Source organism: Colossoma macropomum, unplaced genomic scaffold, assembly GCF_904425465.1.
Source record: "Colossoma macropomum unplaced genomic scaffold, Colossoma_macropomum, whole genome shotgun sequence".
Taxonomy (NCBI): Eukaryota; Metazoa; Chordata; class Actinopteri; order Characiformes; family Serrasalmidae; genus Colossoma; species Colossoma macropomum.
The window spans coordinates 45,510,443-45,537,849 of NW_023494792.1; the positions used below are offsets into that span (position 1 = coordinate 45,510,443).

General features: G+C 37.7%; 1 protein-coding gene across 1 annotated transcript in view; it reads left to right on the forward strand.

Annotated features, from left to right (window-relative positions):
• The window catches only part of LOC118812374 (proton myo-inositol cotransporter), a 114,733-nt gene that overhangs the window by 10,912 nt on the left and 76,414 nt on the right, over positions 1 to 27,407 (forward strand). Inside the window, 2 exon segments of the mRNA XM_036577339.1 lie at positions 13,119 to 13,278; positions 22,663 to 22,871. Coding sequence (XP_036433232.1) covers positions 13,119 to 13,278; positions 22,663 to 22,871 — 369 coding nt within the window.

Consider the following 27,407-nt stretch of genomic DNA (forward strand, 5'->3'; position numbering starts at 1 on the left):
TTCCGCATGCACATATTTCACTCGCTGGTTCTTTGCTCATGCTGGGTTGCCAGATTCGTATGTTTCCTGCCAAATTGGGCTAGTTTGAAAATGCAGTCGCGAGTGGAAATTATAATGTCACAGGGTAATTTTTTGGGGCTACCTTCATAGGCTGCAAAAGATGTTTGATACTTTGATTGTAGACTGTACAAAATGTGATATGAACACATATTGGTCTTAGTGTTGAATAGCTGGCAACCTGTGGAAACAGACGTGTACAGTAAGAGAAGGGGCTGAAGAGTGTGGCACGTTTAGTGGCACATTGCTTATAGCCAGCTTGGAATCTTTTAAACTTGACACTGGCAAGTATTGAGGTTAATTTTCAAATAAAAATATTAATTTATGTCCTGTTTCAAATATTTTCGTTTGAGCTTGAGTTTCAGCTTTTGTTGTACTTTAAGCAAACTTTAGGCTCCCTGTTTGGCCATAGCTTGACTTGCTGATCTGCTTACTGCAGGTAAAAACCTTGGTACAAGTCCTTCTGGAGGCCATAGCTGATCCCTAGGTGTCTCCCAAGGTGTCAAAGCTTAAAGCATGCTTTGTAGCCCCGATGGCAACTACTGAGGGAGACAAACTTAAATAAAATGGTGCTGTATATTGGAGTGAAGGTGCACAGAGTGGAGACTGGCAATATCAGGCTACTTGTCAAAGTTGAACCTGAACTGAAGTGTGATCTCTATATGCAGTGTGAGGGGGAGCGGTGAAAAGGCAATGTCACTGTATACCATTAAATAAGCACAATATAATTACAAGGATGTATGATTTTTAGAAAATGATCTTTATTATTAATTATTTATATATGTTCACCCACAATTCCTACTCCTTCATCCATGTCCCTCTCTGAATTAAACATGTCACTGGATTAGGACGGTGGTTCCCTTCCTAGTCCTCAAGGCCCTCTAATGCCAATGTACCCTCATCTATTGTTGAAAATGTGGACTGTCTTGGTGCCTCGCCCCAGTGTATAACCCAAGTTGACGCATCCACTATGGAGAGAATAGTGAATAACATTTTTAAGGGCCCATATAATGGAATTTTCATACTTTTTGGAAATGCTGTGATATAGTATATAAACACTGTTAAACATACAATTCATTCTCCAGTCCACATGGTTATATATAGTAACCAAGTTGTTAAAACAGCCCATTCTGAATCCATGGTTGTTGTGATGTCACAAAAACCAACATATTTTCAGACATCAGCCTATTCAGCCACATTATGAGGAGTGTTTTAGTCTGGACTGCTTTTTGAATGAGGCACAATACATGACAGCCAATCAGAATGAAGTTCATTTAAATAGATGTCTTAAAGGCACAGCAACATAAACAGCCTGTTCAATTGTAAGGGATAAAGAGATGTTGGAAAATGGTTATGTATAATCGACTTATGACAGTACATAAAACCACACAATTGTCATTAATGGGACATTGGGGAAAAAAATAAAATACAAGGTAAAGGTACTAAATTGGCCTTTTAACACTATCAGTTGGGTCATAGAGAACGGGGTCGTGTTGTACCGGCAAATTGGGATTAATTGAATTTGTGACTGAAAATGATACGCATTTGTTATGAGATAAACTAACATGGCACTGATACACAGTAATGACTTTTCCAAGCGAATGCCCCACTATGCTCTAACAGTTAATTATCACCTTGTCTATGTGTCTGTGGCTAATTAGGCCGTCCAGGCAGGTATTCCGTTTGGTTTTCACCTCTAATTATTTTGCCCACGTATATCCCACCAGTCCATCTTAATCAACACGACGGCTTTCATGAACAAATTGCTTAGCATTTTCAGTTTCCAAAAGGTCAGCTCTGGCTGTTTGTCAAAGAAAGAAATGTCATACCTTTCCATTGACTTTCACCACTGGCTTCCAGTTTGAGCGTTTTCGGCCCAATTATTCGTGAGCTGCCCTTTGTGGTCTGGTCTATGGTGGATCAGGGTCACTTCAGGCATGAGGAAGGATGACCTTTCCCTGTTCTTGTCGCTCAGCTTTGGATATATCTAGGTAAAGGCACAGCAAGCTCCTGACACTTACTGTAGGCAGCGACTCATTTCATACATCAGTCACTCTGGAAGCACATATCGTCACTTGTTTCTCAGAAATCGCAGCTTTATAAGAGAAGGAAAAGATATTCATAGCTTTATTGTAAGTTAGTGTCACATCCACCCTAAATAAAGCTGTGTTTACAGAACTAACTATAAAAAAATGTTAAATGTAGAAACAGCGTTTAATTTGCTTTATAAATAGCATTTATTCAAATTTCTGCCACTAGATAATAATGATAATAATGCTAATTTCCATGAGCCTGGCAAAGGGGATTCCTATGCATGATTAGCATCAATCTAACGATTTTGTATGTTAATTTTTTTATAGCATGCTTTACCTTAAACATAGACAAAGCATGTAACAGACAGTGGGGACTAATATAGTAGTACTGTTCACACGCTACAGCAGAGATTCTCTAACGTAAGGGGAGATGGCAGTCCTTTGCTGTTTTGTAAGCCGTTCATATCTGACCTTGATGTCAGTGAAACTCTTCCAAGTGTTAGCACAGTTCTCTGCAGTAACAGCAAACATTAAGAAAAGGAGCTGAAAAGTTTGTTTTGAGGAAATCATTATGCATCACTGCTATTATAATACACTAAAATACTGATGGTTGCAAACTAGTCATTCAAGTATGCAACCCAATTTATGTTCCAGGGTACAAAAATATCTTCTCTTGCTCTATTCTTACTCTAAAGGCGGCCATAAATGATGATGAATCAAATGTTAATAATTGTTGATAATTGCATTTTACTAGCTGTTTCTAAAGCCCATTGCAATGCATGCTGGTTTTAGAGAGCAACAACATTATATACAGTATACAATATTATATATATATATAGATAAAATTAATGACTCCAGCCATACATGCATGAGTTTTCTTGCACTCAGAGATGCAGAAAAAATGCTACTTTAGTGCTCGTATTGCCCTGTTGTGCAGAATCTGAATTCATCAGGAGAAAATGAAATCTCTGTTTATTTCACAAACATACAACATGATTAACATTAAAATACAAACCTTATACATGATGCTTCTGTTTTTTTTTCACAGTTGAAGCGACAGCTTGTTCCACTTATTGAGATTCATACTTTTTAGGAGCAATATATGTAGTTTGTATACCAGATAAAATATTGTTAATTTGTGCTCTTGCAACTTTTATAGTACCGATGCTACATGCTCAAAAACTTTTTGTAGAGCTTTGGAATGTGTTTGGAGGTAGCTGTTACTCTCAGATCTGTGTGTGTGTAAACACAATGTGGCCGGCTTTTCTTTATTCACTGTCTAACATCACATGAGCTCCACCTAGACCTTTTAATTGTTCCCCCTCTGTTGTTAAACTACTTCTTCTTTTTATGCTTCTGCATGTGTAATCAAATGTAGGCTCGTGAACGCAAAAGTTAATAAGCCATTCATTGCGTATGAAGGACAGTTACACAATTCTCCCTTTTCCAACAGAATGAGATTTTTAACCCATTTTTAACCCATTTTTTCTGCTATGCTTCACTTGAGGCTGCTAAGCAAACATACATAACAACATCTTTGTTGCTTAAAATACCAACATTGTAGAACAATTTATAAATCAAACACAATTTAGCCTGTATAGACCACATGTCCTCTACACATCAGGCTGATTTAATTTTTTAATATTGTGTAAACGGTATCCAGATGCAGAGGCTACAAAAGGGAAATATATGTCTTGATTGGCCAATTATCCAATCACCACAATCAGATTACGGTGATGGGATGTTAATGCCATGTATAAGCCCTCGTCACCCACAATTGACCGTACTGTCTCCAGGTCCAATGATTACAGTGTTTGAAGTATGTATAGTATGTTCAGCCAATGAAAAAGACCTTGATTATCTATAAAAGCGTAGCTGACCTTTACTTAAAACACCAGCTGTAAACAGAAGGAGAGTGCCAGACTCCTGGGGTGTCTGAGGCGGCAGTGTGATCATAGGAGAGGTTAAGCCGTCTGTCTTCACAGCCTGGCTACGGTCATTAGAAGGATGGGCTTTTGCTTTGTGGCTCTGAGGAGGGTCCATGGCTGTTCTGGACTCCACCACCCTCCAACCTTAAAGCCAGGCTCCATCAGGAGAGCTCTGTCACTGATATCAAGAGGCAGTTTTCTTCTCTACTAAGGACGCTACTAGTTGTAATGATATTCTGCAGTATAAAAAACAAAGGTTAATCATAGCGTTTTGAATTTTATTGATTCTGTCAACTGTGTACAATTACTGGCTACAATTGGGACAGTCCTTTTCCTCTTTGGCCTGCAGAACACAACATCCCTTATTTACAATAAGCCCAGACAAGTCAGTGCTGTTTCTAGATGTTGTTTGTTCCACTTGCATAGTAGAGTCTTAACTTGCATCTGTGGCAAACCATGTTTACTGATAAGCGTTTTCCGAAGTATTCTCTGAACCCATGTGGTTTTTATTGTAGTGCTGTCTGAGGAATTGATGGTCACAAGTATTCAGTATTGGTTTTCAGTCTTGCCCTGTACACACAGACCTTTGTTCTGTTATACTATTCACTCATTAGCAAAGTGGTGACTGAGCCTTTCATGAATGCTCCTCTTATACCCAATCATGATAGAATCAACTCTTACCCATTCACCTGTTTACCAGTCTTACTTCGCCCTGTCCCTTTTTTGAAATATGAAGGCAGGCAAATTTGGAATAAGCGAATCAACATCAATAAAGTTGCTAATGTAAAATATGTCTCTTAATATCTCTTGTTTGTGCTGTTTTCAGTTAAGTACCTGTAAAATACAGTTTACAAATCACTGCTTTCTGTTTTTATTTGCTGTCCCAACTATTTTGGAATTGGGTTTGTATCTCAGTTGACATATCTGTGCTCAAAGTAATCATTGTGAGGTTCAACAAACTTTACAGAAAGTTGTCAAAAATTCATTCATCTGAGATATTGTAGCTCATAACTTTGTCAAAACAAGCATGTTATTAATTTCAAATGATGGCTATTTTAGATAGGATTGTTAGGATAGTTGTTATTTTTTTAAAATGCAATCGAGCTAGTGTTAGCATGATGACAATTCTGTGTTGTTGTGGTTTTCAGTCCAGCCCTCCACCTTGAGTTTGTTTGTTAATTCTTTCAGCTAGTCAGCACTCGGTAGAAACATGTCTTGCCCATATATACCACCATTGGAATATATGGTCAAGATTTGTTGGAGTGATCCATCATAATCTGTTCATGAATCCACCCCGGCTGTGTTTACACTTGGCTTTTCATGTGGTCGAGTGAAACCGGATTACAAGTCAATATGAACAGCCTCTAAGAAACTGGACAGAACAAAGTGTTTTAGAAGAGATTTATAAAAGAATAGTCTATTTGGTAACCTGTTTACATGCATGCCAGTAGAGTCTGACTTGCGAAACACCCCTTTCATGATGCACCTTAGCTTATCCATGTATGAGTTTCCTGCCATTTAAACATATCTACGTACCTCTTTTCTCTTTGTGTTTTATTATCTAAGGATGTCTATTTCTGACAAAATGTCACTGCAAAAGTGTGGAACTTTTCATCTTTTGTGACTTATTTGTTTTGGCATTGAAAAGCTCTTATCACACCACTGGTACTCCAAATCAGTAGAACAGTCTAACTGTTTACATGTTCAAATATCAAATAGTCTGGCAAATATCAACCTGGACCACGTTTTAATCATGCTGTGCTTAGGTCGACAAAGACCATAGTTGGACCTTCACAATTAAATAGTGCTGTTAACCTGATCGTATCTTACATATCATATCTGACTAGCAGACTGATATCGAACCATCAGTGTGCATTTAAACACAGTTATTGTAGTAGTCAAAGCTATATAATTTGATGTATTTTGAGTTATGTTGCAATCAAATTTTTTCCTTTCAGGTTTGAGGTGTGAGATGTGCACTGTTTTTGCAAAAAACTTCAAGTTTTTTCTTGTATTTCAGCTATGCTTAGTACACAGACTGTCTGATGTAAACTGCACGCTAAAATCACCACAGCTCTTTGAATAATTTGACCACATTAAGGGGTTTTGACAAGTTTTGAGATGTGTGCTACAATTTCATATTCGGTTGAATGGGGTTTTTGTCTACTTCTGTGCGTTCTCTTAACTGTTGCTAAGAACAAATGCATTTGTGGGCAGAGCATGAATAGCTCAATCGTAGCTGCTTCTACTTTTCTTCTATACAGAAGTACAAAATGTCTAGCAATATGATACCAGTGGTGAAGTGATTGTAACATGCATTTGTGCATTTTGAACATTTTCAGTACATTTTACCGATTCCACAATAAAACCAAAAAAGGTAATCATTTTGGTCGCTGACATCATATCATTACACCATCCCACCCCTATTTCCCTTTTACTCCTCACAGTTCAGTCTCACATTCATGCAAGTGTGAAAAAGACTGTGAATAGCCTATAGAGCAATTACCGCAGTCTGAATTCTTATGTTGGCTGCAGTGTGTGAGAATAACCAAATATAATAAGCTTTACATTATTAACACTGCATATAATATCATGCAAACTGCCTCAATGGGACTCATCCCTGCCCACACATTGTCAAACACAGCTCTTTGCTTTTTGTAACCATTTACCCGTGTACTGCTCCTGAACATTAGAAACTGATATTTGTATTAGAGATAGACTGTGTTGGTTTGGGGATTACTTTAATAAGTTGAAGTGTGACTATATTAGTGCCTTTATCCTTTGTGTAAAAATGACAATGCTCACTTTCTAATGTAGTTACTAAACCACATAGCATGTTTGGTACCGTGGGGTAGGACTGCATGATATGAACAAAATACTAGTATTGCGATTAAATTGTTATATATTGTGATATACCTTTCAATATATTAAAAAAGCAGCAGTGAATCAAAATTATTCTGTAGGGATGCATAATGATATCAGATTCATATCGGTATCAAAAGATAATTGCTTATTATATATATATATATATATATATATATATATATATATATATATATATACATATATATATAAATTGCTTATTAAGATTATTAGGAACAGACAGAAGTTTAGATATGAACAATATTTTTAAATTGATATTTGATGACCTATTTACAGAATAGCAGTGTTAGCGACGCTAACTACACTAACTACTATGCTAATATATCTGTATATTTATCTGTATTTCTCCAAAATGCTAATCCTGGTACATGTCATCCCAATTTCTGCTTTTTTCATGAATAACATGAAAGTTTATGTATCAGTACTGGCAACAAATATAATGAAAAAGTATTTGATATCAACATCACAATTAGGGATGTTACAGGTTGACACTTTCACAATGATAACCTTGTCAAATGTATCACAATATTAAACATGTGGTACGAATTAAAGAAAAATTTGTAAAAAAAAAAATATGAATATCACCACTCATACATGCGTTTAACTCAACATATTACATTAGCATTATCCTTGGACACTTTTTATATATCCTTTGAACAGAACATTATTTGTGCAAGGCAAATTAGAGAAAAAATACATTAATTTGAAAATTTGTGTCTGAAAATGACCTTTCTATAAAATCTCCTGGCTCAATGGTATCCTGTTGTTATTATAATCTAAAACAAAGTGCCTGAGCAAAAACATGCACGGTGAGCAAAATCAGCACAGCTGGTGGGCAGTACACATCTCTGAGCCAAACAGCTAACTCTGCTAACTTTGTCTATCAACATGACATGATTATTAGCTAACTCTGCTAAAAAGCAAACAAAAAGGTAGACGTGTTGGGAAACAGAGGTTGGATGTTTGCAGAGTTGTTTGGTTTATTTAAGTCTGAAAATGCCACATTTTCTATGTGTTTGGAATCCACTGTGTGTGATGTTATGCTGCGTTTGGATAGAGCCTGTAACTCAGAATTTCAAAGAAAACGCCCCCTCAACTGGGAATACCTATTCGGAAAATTGGAATGTGTTCTCAACTCCGAGCTCAGTGTATAAACATCCAAATCAACCTGGCTGCTCATATATCAATTAACATACAGATACAGTAGTTGGTTAAACTGTAACACTGACCAGAGAAGAAGGTAAACACATACTGAACATTAAAGTTATCACTCACTAATAGCTATCTGTAATATTAGCTGGCTAGTTTGTTGCTAACAATACCCGCTTTCATAGAGGCATTGTTTTTTTCCCACTTTTTTTGCTCGAACGTGTGGAGGTAAAAAATGAAGCAGTTCTGAGCTCCAACTTTCCACTTCCCAGTCAAGTTGGACACTGCATCACTGACCAGCAATGCAGCATGTGTTTACAACACGCGTGATCTGCAGAAGCAGTCTATCAGTGCTGTTAGGTTTATGTCCCCAGTATGTCGAATCAAGAAGAAAGCTGCTCTAGGGCATTTCAGGGTGAGTGTAGAGAGTCACAGCTAAAATAGGCTGAGAATCACTGATTTTAAGGAAACTACTACTTGTACAGGAGAACAGATGGCAATGAAAGCCAATGATAAGGTAACCATCCAATCATTACACCATGATTTACATTAAACCGCACTAACTCTAGTCCACAATTACCACATCGGTGCCAAAGTAATTTACTTTTCTTAAATTACATGGCTTACTGAAATTATCAGGGTGCTCACAGCACACAGTAAAGAACATGATTGGTTGTAGGGCTCGTTTGCATATTGTGACCTCCCAGTGGTATATTAACAAACGATACGTGCAGCATCTGTGGGCCAAAAGAATAAGGGAACATAGTTCATTGATGTCTTAGACCTATTCAAATGAGTGATCTCCATGCACTTGCATGTGAAAACCTCAAAGAAGACTTTGTTTTTGGCTCTGTTCGTTCCATGTGATGCTGCTTTTAAAATGTTGCATTTCTCCAGGACATGGATTACCACTGTTTTCCACAGTTTGAAACTAGTTTCTTCCCAACTGGCACAGTGAGGGTGATGAAAATTAATGTAACTCATCCCAGATTAATAAAAGTCAGCGCTGGAGGGCGGTGGGAGCTTTGGCTAGTTGAATTGAAATCAAGGCCTACTGTATATATCAGCTTTATGGTCGCGTCTGTCTGTACGAGTGGAGTCCACGCTTTTCGAAGGTGTAATGAAACATCAATGAAAGCTGTCGTCTCCGGGTATTGATTAACCTCATGTGAGCAGGCAGTGAGGGGTTCCCATGGCAACAGGTCCGTTGTCTGCTGGGCAACGGCACCGACAGGAAGCAGTGAGCAGGGGCTATTAATAGACTTTATAGCAAGCAGTGATGCTGTGGCCCTTGTCAGATGAATCTGGGCAAACACATGTTGTTTGTTCTCGTGTGTAAATATCATGTAGACATTGTTCTGTCACCACCGCAGGCCCACCCCCCCAAAGCTTACGTCTTTATTTCAGACTGCCTGGTGTTTTTTGTTTTCCTCCTATCCCAGTGTTTTTCTTTGAAATCATTTGCATGTAGTATCTTCGCCTAATGTAACACCTTCATGCTGTAATTGGTTGAGGATGAGCGCGATTGGTTGGCCTGTCACATCATAACCCTCTCGAGAGTCTTATCTAATTGACAGTATGGCAGCAAGTATTCATATATTTTGTGCATCGATGTGTAGCAATGTGTTTCAGTCCCAGTGCTAAGTGAATGCTAAGTGAATTGGATTAATTCAGTGTGACACAAATAGTTATGGAGGCAAAATGCAGTTTGACCTTTTCTGCTTGCACACTGACAAGAATGCTGCTGAATTTACATGATTCAGATGTGTCAAGTGGTCGCACATGAATAAAATGACATGAACACCGTTCTTGCCAAAGACGTAAACGGAAAAACAGCAACTGTGTTAATGTAACATATTTTATTAATTTTTTGTCAGTGCATATTTCAGGGATATAATGGGTAAAACATCCACTGCCTATTGATAGATGTCAGGTATGAAACCATACTATATCACAGCGTGCATGTTTCTAACAAAAAGCCTGGCATTCATACCCATAACTAACAGATTAGAGTTAACATACTCCTAGAAGCAGTGATGGGCGATACGGCAAAAATATAATATCATGATATTTCAAGAAAGTTTCACGATACATGATATATCACGATATTTACTTTTTCTGACATCTGATCAGATGGAACAGATAAAATACTTTCAAAAACTATGATTATGTATTATTTTTATTCAGTGTTTCACACACTGCATTGCACTAAATCCAATTGAACGGGAATAATTATGCTCTCTTTGTAATAAAACATGAAGATGGTCTGTGTTTTTTAAAGACTGATGATAACCACGATATGCTCAGAAAAGCGTATTGTGACATTGTGATGTAATTGATCACAAACACGATAAGTACTGTTCTGTTGCCCAGCCTTACTTAGAAGTCACAGATTTTGCTGGCAATAACAAAAGCTTGTTGCAAAGTGTACTACAAAATGTAAAACGAGTGTAAACGTATTAGAGATATACAGTCCCAGACATCAGTAATGATTCTCATGCTTGAACTCATGATATTGGCCGATACAGAGTACTGATCCAGTATTTTTTTTCTTTTTTAATTTAGATCTGTATACCTCATGTAGAAGAGTTCATTCCAAAACACTATATATCCCGATCAGACATAACATTACGACCACCTCCTTGTTTCCACACTCATTGTCCATTTTATCAGCTCCACTTACTATATAGGTGCACTTTGTAGTTCTACAGTTACAGACTGTAGTCCATCTGTTTCTCTGCATACTTTGTTAGCCCCCTTTTACCCTGTTCTTCAATGGTCAGGACCCCCCATGGACCCTCACAGAGCAGGTACTATTTGGGTGGTGGATCATTCTCAGCACTGCAGTAACTCTGACGTGGTGGTGGAGTGTTAGTGTGTGTTGCACTGGTCTGAGTAGATCTGACACAGCAGTGCTGCTCAAGTTACTGCTTTTCCCCTCTGAAAAGCACTGCAGTATCATCGACCCTCCTTCACTCTCGGCGTAATCAGCAATCTAATTGACTCTTTTCATTGAAGGGCAGGACTTCCTTTGTAAACAGACACCATGTTGAGTGTTATGAGCGTTCCCATTCAGAGGTTAACCAGTGACCGGTCTCCTCCTTTGTAATGTCTCTGGCTTTGTGGAGGCACCATGCCTTTGCAAAGAAATACTCGTTTCATTTAATAGCTGTATGTAGAGCTTGGTGTTGTTACATTATTAACAACACCAAGTGAGAATATAATATGTATCATATTTTGGAACGGCACTCATTGACAATCACGTGAACTCCGCATTCACACAATTACAATAATGTTACAGAATTATCAAAAGTAATAAATACATTCTGATGAAGCTCTTTTTGTCCACTCATATAGCTATAACAAAATGCATTTCATTTTAAATGGGGAAAAATTTGTCCTTAGAGTCAAGTTTGATCAATAAGACAAATGCGATTAATCATGTTTAATTACATAAAATAACATGAATAGTTGCGAGTAATTATTCATCAGCCCTGGTAATTACATAATTACATCTAAATAGTCTATCAAAATGAAATAGTATACCAAAAAGGGCTAAAGGGTTAATGTACTGAGTGTTCTCCACGCGTGTCACATCTGTAACGCTGTTGCAGAGACCCCCTCATTTGGGGGAACGAGACACACTGTCAACTTCGTGACACACTTTCAGTGTCTCAGAGATTTATGGGCAGGTGCATGGCTAGACTAATAAATTGAATGTGATTTATTGATCGCCTCGAGGCGTCTCATAAAATGCTGTCGGCCCGACCCTCGTCTCTCCAACCGAAGGACATATTAAAAAGCCCACTCCTGAAACAAGAGCTAAAATTCCACTCCTGCTGTCTCCCCAGGTAATGGCTTTCATTTTGGGATAAATCACGTTTATATTCCGCCCGGGCCTTGTACAGTGTCCTCATAATGTTTTAATGTGTTTGCTCTCAAATAAAGCCTTTCATTACATCAAAATGGAAGCGTGGGATTTGGGAGTTCGATCATTGTTCGCAGATAAGCTACACTCTGATGGCGGTTTAAAGCCGCAGTCTGGGATTTCTAAAGCAATTTTTGTTTACATGGAGTGTATACCCTGTGATATTTTCACAGAATATAAGAGACAGGACCCTTGATTTTTGACGGTAAGAACTTTTTAAACAAATTTCTGTGTGATCAAATGGTTAAGATGTAAACAAAGTCATTCAGAGTGGCTTGATGTGAAATGCTCCCTTCTGGAGAAACTTACTGAGTCAGAATTGTTTACAGTAGTAGTGATCAGAACCAGACGTCTGAGTTTAATGCCTCTATTGCACAGAAAGTTATTACATGAAATGGTTGAAAATTGTTGCCTAATGTCTGAGACATTGATTTACAGTAGTTCTAACATAAGAGTTTGATCTAAAAAATATTTCTAAAACTCTGTTCATGGTGGAGAGGTACATGCAGGATGTTATGAAGCAAAATAATCCCCAAAGAAAATTCATTTTTTCAGATTTATCACTATTTTACCGTTAGGTGTGTTACATATATAAATTCAGAAGACGTGTAGGTTCACTGGTGGTTTTGGATAGCAAAAAATGGCTATTTTTACATTGTAAACATTGTAAATATGGTTCCTGTCACCACCACTGTAAAGAAATCAGAGTCAGTAAGTTTCTCTACAGTGCAACATTTCATATGAAACTGCTCTGAATGACTGTTTACATTTCAAGGACTGAATTATGCAGAAATTTTGAAAAATCAGTGGAATTCCCCTAACTTCTTGAACTGCAGACTTAGGAATCACTTATCAATCTTAACTGCTCTAAATTATTATGTAGCCTAACTACTGTGAAATAAAGTTAACTTCTTAAGGTATTTCAAAACTTTAATATATATGATTGACTTTGTCTTTTTTTCAGAGCTGAATTTGTGAGAAAAAGGTCCTTCCCTATTGTGTTCCTGAAAGCTCAGTGCTGGGGCTGCCACTTCGTCATGTTGAAATCCCTGATTGTGCATTTAATGAGTGCAGCTCCAATTAGAGAAAATGTCTCTGTCATATTTTACATAAATTTCCATCTCTTCTTCTCTCATGCAGGTATCAACTCCATGACTGTTCCTGTCTACATCGCTGAGGCCTCCCCTCCACATCTGAGAGGACAGCTGGTCACCGTCAACACGCTCTTCATCACTGCTGGCCAGCTTGTTGCCAGCCTTATTGATGGGGCCTTCAGCTACGTACAGCATGGAGGATGGAGGTTTGGACTTTTCTTACACAGTTTGCTCTGTCCCAGATGTGTGTACCAGCACACACAGTGCAAAATATGTGTTGTTGCAGCTTGAAATTAATGATCAGTTTACCAAAGTTGGGCCCGCAATACATGATTTTTAGCCCAATTTTTATCCCGATTTGCCCCTTCCGACAAATTTTTACAACGCTTACCAAAGTTACATGAATTTCACAAGTGAATAAACACATTTTTTCACATGTGAAAATGCATGCAGTTACTTGTAAATACATGGTTTTTGCACACTTTACATGTGAAACATATAAAAGACTTTTCTGTAAGGCAATCTGAAGCAATTTTCCGAGTTAGCAGTTTGATTGGAAGCCATTGACGGTGTGGATTATGTGGTGATCCGAGAGGGGAAAGGTGTCAATCTCTGAGGCCTTCCCATATTTTCAGACGTTTGATTTTTACAACTCAAACGTTCACAAGTCCTGAAGTGTAAGATGGGCTGTGTTCAAAATAGCCTTTTTTGTATAGTTTTGTATAGTAATTTATATATATTTATAAACCGTAAATGGCTCTATATAGCACAAAAAAGGATTTTGCTATTGTTACAATGCCAAGATTATAACAATAGAAGAACCCTTTTTGTTGCTATATAGAACCATTTTTAGAACCATATACAACACATTCTCCATAAATCTGAAAAAAAAAAACATTTCAGCATGTAAAAAACTCTTTATGCATACAAAACGTTCTATATAGAATTCATGGTTCTATATAGAACCATTGCCATTACTAAAGAACATTTAAAGAACATTTTTTTGTAAAGTGTGTACTACATACTGCTTATGTACTGACTGTGCCTAAAAGTAGTAAGTGCTATGTAGTATGTGACCAACATGAATTTCTCCAGTACACCAAAGATGCAAAGATAATGTTTAGGCTTGTAAGGCAGTTTCGTGCATGACATTTGGGCATAATGTATCTGATTTGCACCTGGAGCTGCGCAAAAAGCTTAGCGCATAAGGCCCTCAGTACCTCAGTGTCCACTACCTAATACCTATTTTAGTAGTGGGTAATATCATCTCAAAGACTTGAGTAATATCATCTTAAATCTAAAGCATTTTGCACTAAGTGGAAGTGACAGATTACCTCAGGTCACTGATTTGTGCCACTTATTTAACAAAAATAGAAATGAAGGTCAGATTTATATTGTGTAGTGGCAGCCTCGCTCCGTGCATCTGCCGTTTTGACTGTTTTAAACTGCAGCTTCCTGATATGTCTCATGGCTTTAGGGCTGAGTATTGTTTAAAAGTTGTCAGTGTTATAACTGACGTTAACAGTATGCATATGGAATGTAATTGCCAATCAGCAGTCTAGATTTTGGAACAACTATGCTTATTGGCTCACTGATGCTGAGGTCTGACTTCTTAGGTCTTGAAATTTAACATTAACTGACGTGTTGTAATTCAGTTAGCACAATAAAAGCACTGAAATTCGGTACCCAGGCCTAGATAGCTCCTCCCGTCGCACTGCATATGGCAGCTTGTGGATAGTGAGCGTGAGCAGTAGTCGTGTCTCAAAGGCACGGTTCCAGCTGCGGTAGGAGAGACCTTGATAGCACTGGTAAGCGACGGCTGCTCTCAGTGCTCAGTCATACACAGTAGAGATGGACTTTGTATACTCCATCATTAATTCACAGCTTATTAATATAAGCAATGTGAATAACACTTGTGCATCCAACATTATGACATTATGACAACATTATTTTTCGTATAGGTGCATAGACGTACTACTATATGCTATCACTATGATCTATTTTTACAATAACTGTATATATTACATATATTACTAACTCTGATGCAGTGTTGTCTCTTTCACTTGCAGCTATGTCTGTCATTTTTCAAGTAGTTTTTAGAGTTGGAGATTTAAGATGTGTAATGGTGCACCAGTTTAGTCCTTTCTCAGAACAGAATGGCTGAATTTTGTAGTAAAAATACTATAAAAAACTTTAAGTACAAAGGTTTTTTTTAGCATTTTACATACTATACTATGCTAATTATGCTAATTATCCTTTCTTCGTTATAAAATGTACAGTTGGACAGTGTTTTTAAGTACTGATATCTATGACATAATCAGAAAAAAAATATCACAATAATGATGAACTTTCATCATATTGCCAAGCCCTTGTTTTAGGGCTGTCACAATCATGAAATTGTCAATTAACAATTAATTGTCAAGTAAATAAAGTTAAAATTGTGGTTAACAATTTAATTGTGTTTTTTTCTTCATTGTATGCATCTTCATTCCTACATATATCTACTCAAACAGATGTCTACAGTTACCCAGAATCATAGCTACATATCACTGCTGTCGGAATAAAACCTTGTATCTCCAAAATGGTAACTTTACAGGAGAAGGACAAAACATACTTTACTTTTATTGTAAGTCAATGGAACCAGACTTTTTTCCAAGTCATTTTGGGCCGTTTCTTTTGGTCCATTCATCATGAAATTAACACACAATGTAAAGGGAAACAGGCATTTTAAAATTATATCAAAAACTGAAAAACGACAAAAATGGAGATATGAGGTTTTGTTCCGGTAGCAGCGATATGCAAAGCTACATTTATTCTTGAGAGGGAAAATGTAAACAAAAACGTTCTTTCTGCATGCCAAAAATGTTAGAATTAGCTACTTCGCTAACCAATAAGCAAACATTACTTGCGCTGCCTTCTTTCCATGTCCATTAGAAACTTTTGAGTTCTACAGTGTTCTCAATTAATGCATTTCAGGAATTTACATTCTGCTTGTTGCAGCATAATATGATTATGAAATCTAGTGGCTGTGGAAAATAATTACAATTTGCTTAAATAATTGTGATCATCTCAAATAATTGCAATTAGGCATTTATTTAATAATTGTGACAGGGCTACTTGGTGTGAACAGATACTTGCACTGAAAGTGGCTAGGACACTACAGAAGTACACAGTATGAGTCATAGCAACTGTTTTGCTTTCTCCACAATGTAGCCAGTTCTGTTAGGCTAAACGTGTGGGGGGAGAATGACTGATCTTAGGTCAGGCAGGGTTGAGTTTGGTTTTGCTTTTAGCACTCTTCAAGTGCTGCTGTTCTTAATGCTCTGTTTTGCTTTTGTTTGCACATCCTGACATACCCTGCCTCTCCTTCTCACTCCATCCTTATTTGTTTGAGCTGTGACTCTGGCACTCTGCTGGTTTTCCTTGTGGTGAAGCGAGGATGAAGTTGTCATGGTTTGTAGTGAATGGATGACTCATGCCCTAATAGATCCCTGTACTGCTTCGGTTTGTGGGTTTGTAAGCTTGAGTGTGATGTGCATGACAACTACACAGGAGTGAATCAGTCAGGTAGTTCTATCAAAAAGGTAGAAGCGCTACTACATCAGATAGCTGGCAACAGCAAAACAACATATTGCATTACAGCCCTGGCAGAGTAGAAATGTCTGGAGAAACAAAATAGTCAGGATTACTCAGTTAAACAGTTTGCATGATGACAGGGCATATTTCAAACCGCTCTGTCCTACAGTTACAAACAGACCCTGATATTTGCAACCATTTAAATTATTTTTTGACAATTTTTTAATGTATTAAAATTATTTAGTTTGTCTTTTTTTCCAATAAAGTATGTTGAAATCTTAAAATATTCAGTTCTTTTTGTTTGTTTGACCCTTTAATACATTCTGATTACTTGATTAATCATCCAAATAATTGGTAGTTTGCTCAATTGTGTATAGCATCATCCAAAAATATAATCAGTAAGTTTAGGGACACCTGCCTTTCTTTTGAAGTAAGATTTTTTTCACTTAATCTTCAGTTAATGAAAAGAAAATCCAGCAAATATTCTGTTAGGTGCATTCATTAATGTATTTCTTTTAATACTCTTACAAATAACCTCAAACATTTGTAGAATACGGTAAAAAAAATTTAAGCAGTAGCATCAGCACAAGTATATTAGGTGCCTGAGAAGCCCTGTTTGGAGAACTGCCCTGAAGACCAGAGGGCTTGTTTGTGTTTACACTGACTTCCTGTCCGTCATTTTATAAGACCCTCCCTTACACCTCATTACTCCACCCCCATCTCTGTCTGCAATACCCTCATGCCACATACACATTGATGCTGGTTCTTCTGTCCTCAGGTCTTAAATACACTGCCTCTGATAGGTCAGTGCATATTGCAATCACTGTTGACTTTAGCCCACCTTTTATCTGTCTTAAGTTGTGCGTAGGCTTTCTCAGCTTTCCCATGGTGCAACTCACTTTCAGTTAACACTTTTCTCCTTTCCGTTTCAGATGATGCAGTTGATAATTTTAAGAAGAATGCATCACATTTTGAGCATGTGTCACTTCTAGGTTGCCCAAATGTAAGATTTTGCTGCTTTTTTTACTTAAGGTTTTACTGATTATGTCACAATACAGCGTAACTTTAGAGGATTCTTCTCTTTATACAATCTGTACATAGGAAGTAAAATAAAGATCAGGACTCAGGTATTCCCTTTGAATATCACCCTCAGTCTAGTTGTTCAGCACAGTACGCTTACAAATCAGAACCCAGAACCACCCATAACCTGGCCGAGCACTTCTATCCTGTGTTTCCATCGCATAACAGAAGTAGGCGGAGTTCTCTTTAATCTGTTTGATCACATGATTTCTCATGCAAATCTAGTGTTAACAGTAGCAACCACAGAAGAGCTTCTGATTTACTTTTTACTCTGGATTTGGTTTTGTTTTTGGTGACAGTTACAGACAGTGATTTTAAATATCTTATGTATTATTATTGTTGTTGTTGTTGTTACTTTGAAAATGCCCCTGAATCTCTTAAAATGAATACATTATCCCAGTACATTTAGTACAGAATAACAATGTAACTGAGATCAACAGCTTTCATAACAGCATGTATGTATCACAGTGCGGAAAGCCTTGTTTTTTGTGTTCAGACCCTCTGATTTAAACAGTTTATTTTAAATGTAATCTTACTAATGGACTGACATTAGTGCTGCTTGCTTTCTAGCACTAGGTGAAGTACAGACAGTCCAAGGAAAACAGTGCCTGCAACGGGAAACCAAGACTACAGCAACATTGCTCACCTGTTCCATGCCCAAGAGAATCAAAGCTTGCTGTTTCTCGTACATCCCAGAGTAGAGTAGCGTGATGAGCTTAACTTGCACTTGTCTGTGAGTTTTGCACCCTGTTTACAGCCGTTTCCAAAAACTTTTCCTTAAATGCAGAATAATAAGGTTAGAAACGTCATATAAAACAGGGGTGGACAACTTCAAGCCTGGAGGGCCGGTGTCCAGCACAATTTGGAGGTTTCCCCACTTAAACACACCCACTTAACCTAGCAATTAAAAGATAAATACAGGTGTGTTGGGGCAGGTAAATCACCAAACAGTGTTGGACACCGGCCCTTCTGCACCCCGATGTAAAACAGTCTGGTTTTGATTTAATATCTGCTGGTACTTGAAGAAGTTTATGATACCGTGTATTCAGATAAGTTGTCTAGTTCGGAAGAAAAACAGCCCCACATCATCACACATTAGCCTCACATGTACTTCACAGTGGGGATGGGGTACTGACTATTTATGTCTATGCCAAACTCAACTCTGTTGTTTGTTGCCAGAAATTTTTATTTTGGTCTTAACTGACCAAAGAACATGGCCCCACTGAAAGTTCCTGTCACATCTGGCAAACTGTAGGTGCTTGAGTTTGTTGGTCCTTGACACCAGAGGCTTTTTTTCTGGCAACCCTCCCAAACAATTTCTGGTTATGTAGGTGGTCTGATTGCAGTTTGGAAGATGTTTTTCACCGAAGACCTAACTAATGTCTGCAATGCTTTATGTAGTCATATACAATACTGTGCAAGTTTTAGGGACGTGAGATAATGACGGTTAAAAAGCTATTTGGGAGGGGTTGGGGTTGGTGGAGTGTTAATTAGCTCATTAGAAAACTAATATTAGATTAAATACAAATAATTAATTAATGCTAACCCAAAAAAAAATAAAATAAAATAAGTAAAATAAAAATAGAAAGCAGTGACAAACAGAGGATTCTCGAAGAGCACAGTCATCACTTTGTGAAAAACCCAACAGTTTAAGAGCAATGTTTCTCAACACCTGATTGCAAGGAATTTAGAGATTTAATCTACAGTCCATAACATTATCAAAAGGTTCTGAGAATGTGGTGAAAACTGTGTGTGTGAAAGGTAAGGCTAGAAAACAGTATTAAATAGCCATGACCTTTGATTCCTTAGATGGCACTGCATTAACAACTGACATGCTTCTGTAATGATTATAACATTCTCAAGAATACTTTGGAACACGCTTGCAAGTAAACAGCAAAGCAGATGCCATATTTCAGTGACATCCAAAAACACAGCCGACTTCTCTGGGCTAGAGCTCATCTGAAATGGACTGACGCACAGTAAAAAAGGTGATCTGACTACTCCTCTTTCAGATTGTTTTTGGAATTATTAGACATTGTGTTCATTGTAGAAAAAGACCTGCCTGATTGTTACCAACACGAAAAAAAAGTTCAGCCAGGCTCTGTAATGGTATATGAGTCATCATCAACTGCCATCTAGATGATGTCTTTTTCAAAAATGTCTACTTGTTTCAGCAAAAGAATGCCAAGCCACATTCTGCATGTGTTACAGTAGCATGGCCTAGCAGTAAGATAGTGCAGGTGCTAGACTGGCCTGCCTGCAGTCCAGACCTGTCTCCCTTTCAAAATGTATGGAGCATTGAGCATGAAGCACAATATACAGCAGTGGATAACCCTGACTGTTGAACAACTGATGTGTTGTATTAAGCAAGAGTGGAATAAAAAATCCTGGTTCAGAAGTGATCCTATATTGCATTTTAGGATTTTTGTAGCCTTGCTACATACAGCCTGAGGTCACTTCATTGAGCTTGGTTCCCCTCCAGGATCTGCAGCCTTCACTGTTGAAGGGGATATAAAATATGCAAGGTTAACTTTATCAAATGTTGCATATGCCTTATCAGAAAACTCTCCCTACATTCGAATATGGCAAAAATCCTTGGCCGAGACTGGTCTGTGTGATAGGGTTCTTATCTGGCCTCCATCCTTAAAAAAAGATGTGAGATATGATGCCCTAAACTGTGGAACGTTCTACTGCAATCTCTCCCAGTTTGCTTCTCAGTGTCTTCCTTGAAAGCCTGGCTCAGACTTTCTGCTAAGAAATTTTAGCATCGATCACAGCATCTGGTAATAAGTTTCACCTCTTGACATGTACTCAAGTTTTACCCTTTTCTCCTCCAAAGCTCAAGGCAGTTTAAACCAGAGTGCTGTGGCTCAAACTGCAAATGTAAGAGAATATTACACTCCATATTTCTGTGCTTTATGGCAATGGATAACATCTTCATTGATCTGGTCAGATCTGTATAAACATGCGTTGCCACTCATAAATGATCAGATAAAGTTTATATAACTTATTAAAATAAGTTAACAGGGAAAAATGTAAGTATGGCATTTTTCTGCACAAACAGAAATAACATATATGGGGTGGCCAGTAGCCTAGTGGTAGGAGAGGTAAGCTGGAAGGTTGCAGGTTCAAATCCAACAACTGACTAGGTATACCTGGTTGTGCACTTAACCCCCCACAGCCCCAGGCCGTGCTGTTCTGCTGACGACACTGTGCTGCTCCCAGATTGGGCATAGTTAGGCAGTAAAATGACAAATTTTCCTTGTAGGACCTATATATATATATACATCATCTAAACCACTTATCCTTCTAGGGTCACAGTGGGGTGCTGGAGCCTATCCCAGCTGTCATTGGGCGGAAGGCAGGATACACCCTGAACAGGTCACCCTGGACACACTCACACCTAGAGGCAATTTTAGCATGTCCAATCAGTCTACCCAGAGGAAACCCACGCAGACACAGGGAGAACAGGCAAACTCCACACAGAAATGACCCTGGTCACCCTGGCCGGGAATCAAACCCAGGCCATTCTTGCTGTGAGGCAACAGTGCTGCCCACTGTGCCGCCCTCTCTCTCTCTCTCTCTCTATCTATCTATATATATATATATATATATATATGCAGTTGCAGGTTGACTTGTGGAGCATTGAAACGGTGTGTCTAGACTGATGAAGCTCCATCCAATACCTTTGGGATGAGCTGGGGTGGCATTTGTGATCCAGAACTAACCTCTCTAATGTTCTTGTGGCTGAAAGCAGTCAAATCCTCACAGCAACATTCAATGTTCATGTCTACGTGTATTTAGTTGTATTTCTTTACTGAAATGTTTCAGTTGTAAATAGCACACTGCTCTTCCACATACACCTCATGGCGTTGACTGCAGAGACTGACAGCCTGGTTCATCTCTGTAGAATTTTCTCTGAAATGATTACATTTCAGCTTTGATCATCCTCTAATGAGTCATGAATTTTAGTGTGGCATTACAATAATAATGAGCTTAAAGTGATTCAGAAGGTTGATCGCACTGAAGGGGGTCAACGCTGTGAGATGACTCTCTCTGGTTTCTGTTAAAGTCATTTCTTATTTAATAATCAGAGTGATGACCTGTTTACTGACTAGTGTACTGAATTGTGAACAGCCCATTAAATTATATGATGAAATTAAGCATCTGGCAGTGCTTTGTCGGGAGAAATGCAGGCAAGTCTTGCATGTCTTTAGTCCACAGTCTATATCCACTCACTGCTAGAAAAAAACAGCAAAACCAGCATATGTTGTGTTTTAGATGCTGGTATGACTTTAGGAGTTTTTTTTTTATTTAGTTGGACTTTAGGGCAAGTTTCCCAGAGGTGTCCGACGATCCCTTGAGATATATCTGCACATTTCTGCAGATCACTGGTAACTGGCTGCTTCCACAGCTATAGTAAATGTGGGAAAAGGACAAAAAGTGCCTTACTTACAATAACTAATTGACCTGGTTTGTTCAAAAGACACTTCTTTGCATATACTCTACCAAAAAAACTGGTCAGTTGTATGATTTAATATATAAAACATTCAAGACTAGCATAAACTATTATTTCTGCTTAATGTCGTGGTTGCATACATCTAATTAAGACTCAATAAAGAACACTGTGTCATGCTGAATTTCATGCTACTCTTTTTTAGAAAAAACACAAATAGTCGACTTAGTGACACTGAAATAAAATACATACAGCAAATAATTTTATAATTAAACGGCGCTCCCAGAGGTTTCGTGGGTGACAATAAAGTGGAACAGAGGTTTTACCCCTCATTAAATAGGCCACTGCCCGCTCTGCCAGGTGTCTCTGACCTGTTAGGGCTGCAGTCTTGTGCATCTGACTAAGAGCCATTTTCTTTTCCTGACTTTTTGGAAATTTGTGTAAATTTTTCTGTCTCTCCCTCTCTCCTCTGGTGCAGGTATATGTTGGGCCTGTCTGCAGTACCTGCTCTGGTTCAGTTCTTTGGTTTCCTCTTCCTGCCTGAAAGTCCCCGCTGGCTCATTCAGAAAGGCCTTACCCAGAAGGCCCGGCGTGTGCTCAGCCAGATCCGTGGCAACCAGAACATAGACGAGGAATATGATAGCATCAAGAGCAGCATCGAGGAAGAGGAGAAAGATTGTGGAGGAGGTGAGAAAGAAGTCTGTCACACACTCATAAACACATACACACACATGTAGAAACATATATAAGCCATCCCTGCAATTATTGTATGACTAAGTGCTGAGGCAGGGAAGCAAACCTTATGTTGTTTTCCATGAGATTTCCATGATCTCCCCAGTTAAAGCACACAAAAATGTTGTGTATTTAAATTGTATTGCAACACATTTCATACATATTTTGGAACATATCGTCGCTGTGAGTAATCCTCTGGCCTAATGACTTCTGACAACTTAAAGGAGAATTCCACCAGTTTCTCAAAATTCCTGCATAATTCCAACATTGACATAATAAATGTAAACAAAGTCAATCAGAGTAGTTTGATGTGAATTGGTTCACTATACAGAAACTTACCAACTTAGATTTCTTTACAGTGGTGGTGATAGGAACCACGGGTTGCAATGTCTACAACACAAATATAGCCATTTTATTTATTATCCAAAACCACCAGTGTTTTTATATGTACCACATATTTTAGATTTTATACCACAAGTTTTTATATGTAATGTTGATGATGGCTAAATAGCACTAAATCTGAAAAAATACATAAGGAATAACTATTTTAAGTAATAACCTTCTGCACTGTAGCTTTCAGAGGCATTGAAAATCAGTGTCTGTAAATTTTTGTTCATTACTATTTAATTGATCAGTCATGCTTGTTGTATTTAAACTCTGCATGTATTTTAGTAATATTGCTTTTAATAATACTCCTGCTTTTATTTCATTGTAAAGTTTTGGTTAACCGCACTCCTCCACTTCACCCCATACACACACCCATAGTATCTAGGCAGATGCAGCCAAACAAGCTCTCCCACTGGTTAGGACTTCAGGAGCTGAACTGAAGACTTTATGTGTTAGATTACTATCCACACAGTTAGAAAGTGACAGTGCAATCAGCCAATCAGGTTTTGATTTCGAGTATGTGGGCCAAATTTCATGAGAAAAATACCTGACAGTCCTAAATACATCACTGGCTTCAAATACAAGTTGTGGTCTGACCAGATTTCAGTCAGTTCAAAAAAAAGGAAACAGCAGCGGCAGCTCTATGCCAGAGCTCTTTATATAAACTACAGTATACAAGGTAAAATATATGTAAATATCTGTAACAAGCTTCAAATAAAACACATGGAATGCCAATTACAAGCTTCAAATGACTGTGTTTAATATAGAACGGCTAAAAGACTCCAGCTGCACTGCTGTGTCAGATCCACTCGTACCAGCACAACACACACTAACACACCACCACCACGTCAGTGTTACTGCAGTGCTGAGAATGATCCACCACCCAAATAGTGCCTGCTGTGTGAGGGTCCATGGGGGGTCCTGACCACTGAAGAACAGGGTAAAAGAGGGCTAACAAAGTATGCAGAGAAACTACAGTCTGCAATTGTAGAACTACAAAGTGCACCTATACAGTAAGTGGAGCTGATAAAATGTACAATGAGTGTAGAAACAAGGAGGTGGTCATAATGTTATGCTTGATCGGTGTATGTCATGTATTTATTAAAATAATGTTTTTGGGAAAAAATGGACTTGGACACAAATGCAATAAATAATAAACATGTATATGACAAACAAAAAGAAATTATGTAAACTCATTACTGTTTAGAAGTTACATGTAACTTACAACAAAAAAAAAAAAACATATCACAGCTAGGATTAGCCATTAGGCTAGCTAGAATAGTATTCAAACTATGGTCAAACCAACCATTTCTGTATGTTTTGTTTTTTTTAGGTGTCTTATAAATTTCTCATTTTATTAGTTCTTTTAAACATTTATTGCATGTAGCAGTTCAGTTACGTCCATCAGATTGAAAGTTTTTCTAACCAAAGGTTACACTAAACACTCTAAAGTGTTGGATTGTCTGAAGCCAAACTGAACCTGACACTACTATTAGCTACAAGAGGATGGCATTGCAGTAAATGACAGCGCATGGTGGTTGCAAAATTGACACCCATTAGTTCAGGAAAAAAGGTTTTATTTACCACATACTTTAACTCATGTTAACATTTTCTGGCAGTTACCATATACTTGTAGTTGTTGGTTCTCTAAATCTTTATAATGCATACAGTTGTTCTAGAAGCACTGATGATACATTTACGCATTTGGCTCTTATCCATCATGTTACAGAGGTAGGCAAGCGTAACATTAGTCCTGCCTCAGGACTCGTATTAGCATAGCGTAGCGTTTCTGCCTAAGTAGGGAATTGAACCCTACCGAACCATGTGTACTACCATGCGTATTGTGACATAAGTTATCACAATAATAAAAAAATATAATCAAATTTACCATTTCTACATAATGTTATATGTCATTTTCAAATGGGATCATCTCAGGAAACCACTTGTGTCTTATTTCATGATTGGATTAAAGTTTGATCGTGAAATAAGGCACAAGAAGAGTCATGAAAAAGAGTTCTGAGCAATCCACTTCAATGTCACAGAGTGGGTCAAGAAGATCAAGGGAAATTGGATGGGCTTTGGCAGTAATTAGGCCTGACAGAGAGACCTCCTGGGGGTGGGGGGGAGGGGGTGGCGATGTTTGCCCTGGTCTCAGGGGGATAGAGTGGCCGCCTCCATGTTCAACCTCCACCCACAACCTCAGACTCATCATTGAGTGCTGGGCTACTCTATATTTCCCTCATCATCTACAGCTGCTGAAGCCAGGCCTGGAGAGGATGATTAGGCTTGAAGAACATGATATGAAGGTCTTTTAAAGCAATAGTTTGGCAAAAAAATGACTCAATTGTCCTGAGATGTAGTTTTTACTAAAGCTATAAGGCCAATGTAGCTAATAAGAACTAGCACAGAATTTGCTTATGTGGTTTCTGACACTTTATGAAATACTGTTATATACATAAATGAACACAAATACAGGCAAAATTCCAGCTTTTGTTAGTGTTGTTTTTAGATATGCAACATACTTGTGTCCATGTTTATAGATAACAGTATGTCATACAAGCCACATAAGCAACTCTATTACAGATTGCTCAGCAACTCACTGCAGTTTTAGGCAAGTGTGTGGTGATTTAGGCATGCAGTTACCACAGTGCTGATCACTGCACTGCAAATAATCAGTGTCAAAAAAGAAGAAAAATAAAACCGAATCAAGAAAAAAGGTTGCTGAATCAAACAAAGTTATCTGCCAATGATGAGAAAAATCTACTCAGTATAGTTTCTTACCATAAGTAAAAAAGGTCTTGTGCTGGAAATGATCTTGTAATCTTAAAATCAGTAAATAAGGCATTGTGGCTGGATTTTAGTAACACTCATTTGATCTGATGTCGTTATAATAATCTAAAATTAGCAAAAACTGTGTTTGTTTTTTAAGCCTTTTCATAAAACCTCACATGCTGCGAAATTTCTTGAAATGAGAATGTTTAAACAAGCTTCAAGCTCAATACAAGAAAGACTTCTGCTGCTTTTAAATAACAAAATATCTTTAAAACGGTCTTAAATCAATACTGCAATGCTTAAAATGACATGCATTAGTAAAAATACTTCTCAAAATGAGGCATGGAATGCTAAAAAACTCACTCACATGATAATGAACAGCTTTATTAACTCTTAAGAGACAAACTTGCTGGCTAAAAAATGACATAATTCAGTGGTTCATGTGGCGACATACAAACACTGAAATCTTGACAAGCGGAAAATCTTGAAAATGAACACATCTTACTTGTTTATTGTAAGATTAACAATGTAGACTAAATTATAATGGATGAGATTAATCAGCTGTTTTGAAAAGCTCTTCTCTATGAAATAAGGTATTTTAAGACAACTTAATGTAAGAATGCAGTGTTATTTTGGAATGAGTTTTAAGATTATACATCCTCAAATGTCAGGTGGCACAACTAAAAACAAAGGACTTTTATTTTGACATGCTTTTACAAATGAGAGGCAGTCAGAGAGTGAGAGTGAGAGAGTGCAATGCCAAGGTCAGTAACCCTTTACAAATTTGGGGAAAAAATGTTATTTTATTGTATTATTGTTAAAATGGTTCAGTTTACTGTGTCTGGTGGTATGACCTCGGGAGAACCATGAAAGCATGTAATTATGGTAATAATGTTTATTTATTTTTTAAAAAATGCAGGTATAAACACAAATTCAAGGACAAAAGTTTCTACTAATGTCTAAGTAGATGCCTGTTTAATTTGAAATGAGTCTGAAAAGTCAGGTGGCACAACCAGATAGGTCACATGGTGCAGTCAGACCAGTGCAGTTTTAATAACCGAAGTAGGCAATGAAAAGCTTTGATAACGCTAACTATAATCAAGACATGAAATGCGCATAGATATAAATGCAAGTATATGCAGATATAAACATGCACATCAGGTCTTTTTAATATTTTTAATAAGCTGTGATTTTGAAAACCTTATTTGTCCACATACAGATCTAGTTTAGTCTGTTAATAGTTAAATAAAAAAAGCAAGATCTTGTTAAATTTTATGATTTTCTTGTTAAGATTTCAGTTTTCTGCAGTTTTGTCTGTGTTCAATTTTGTGC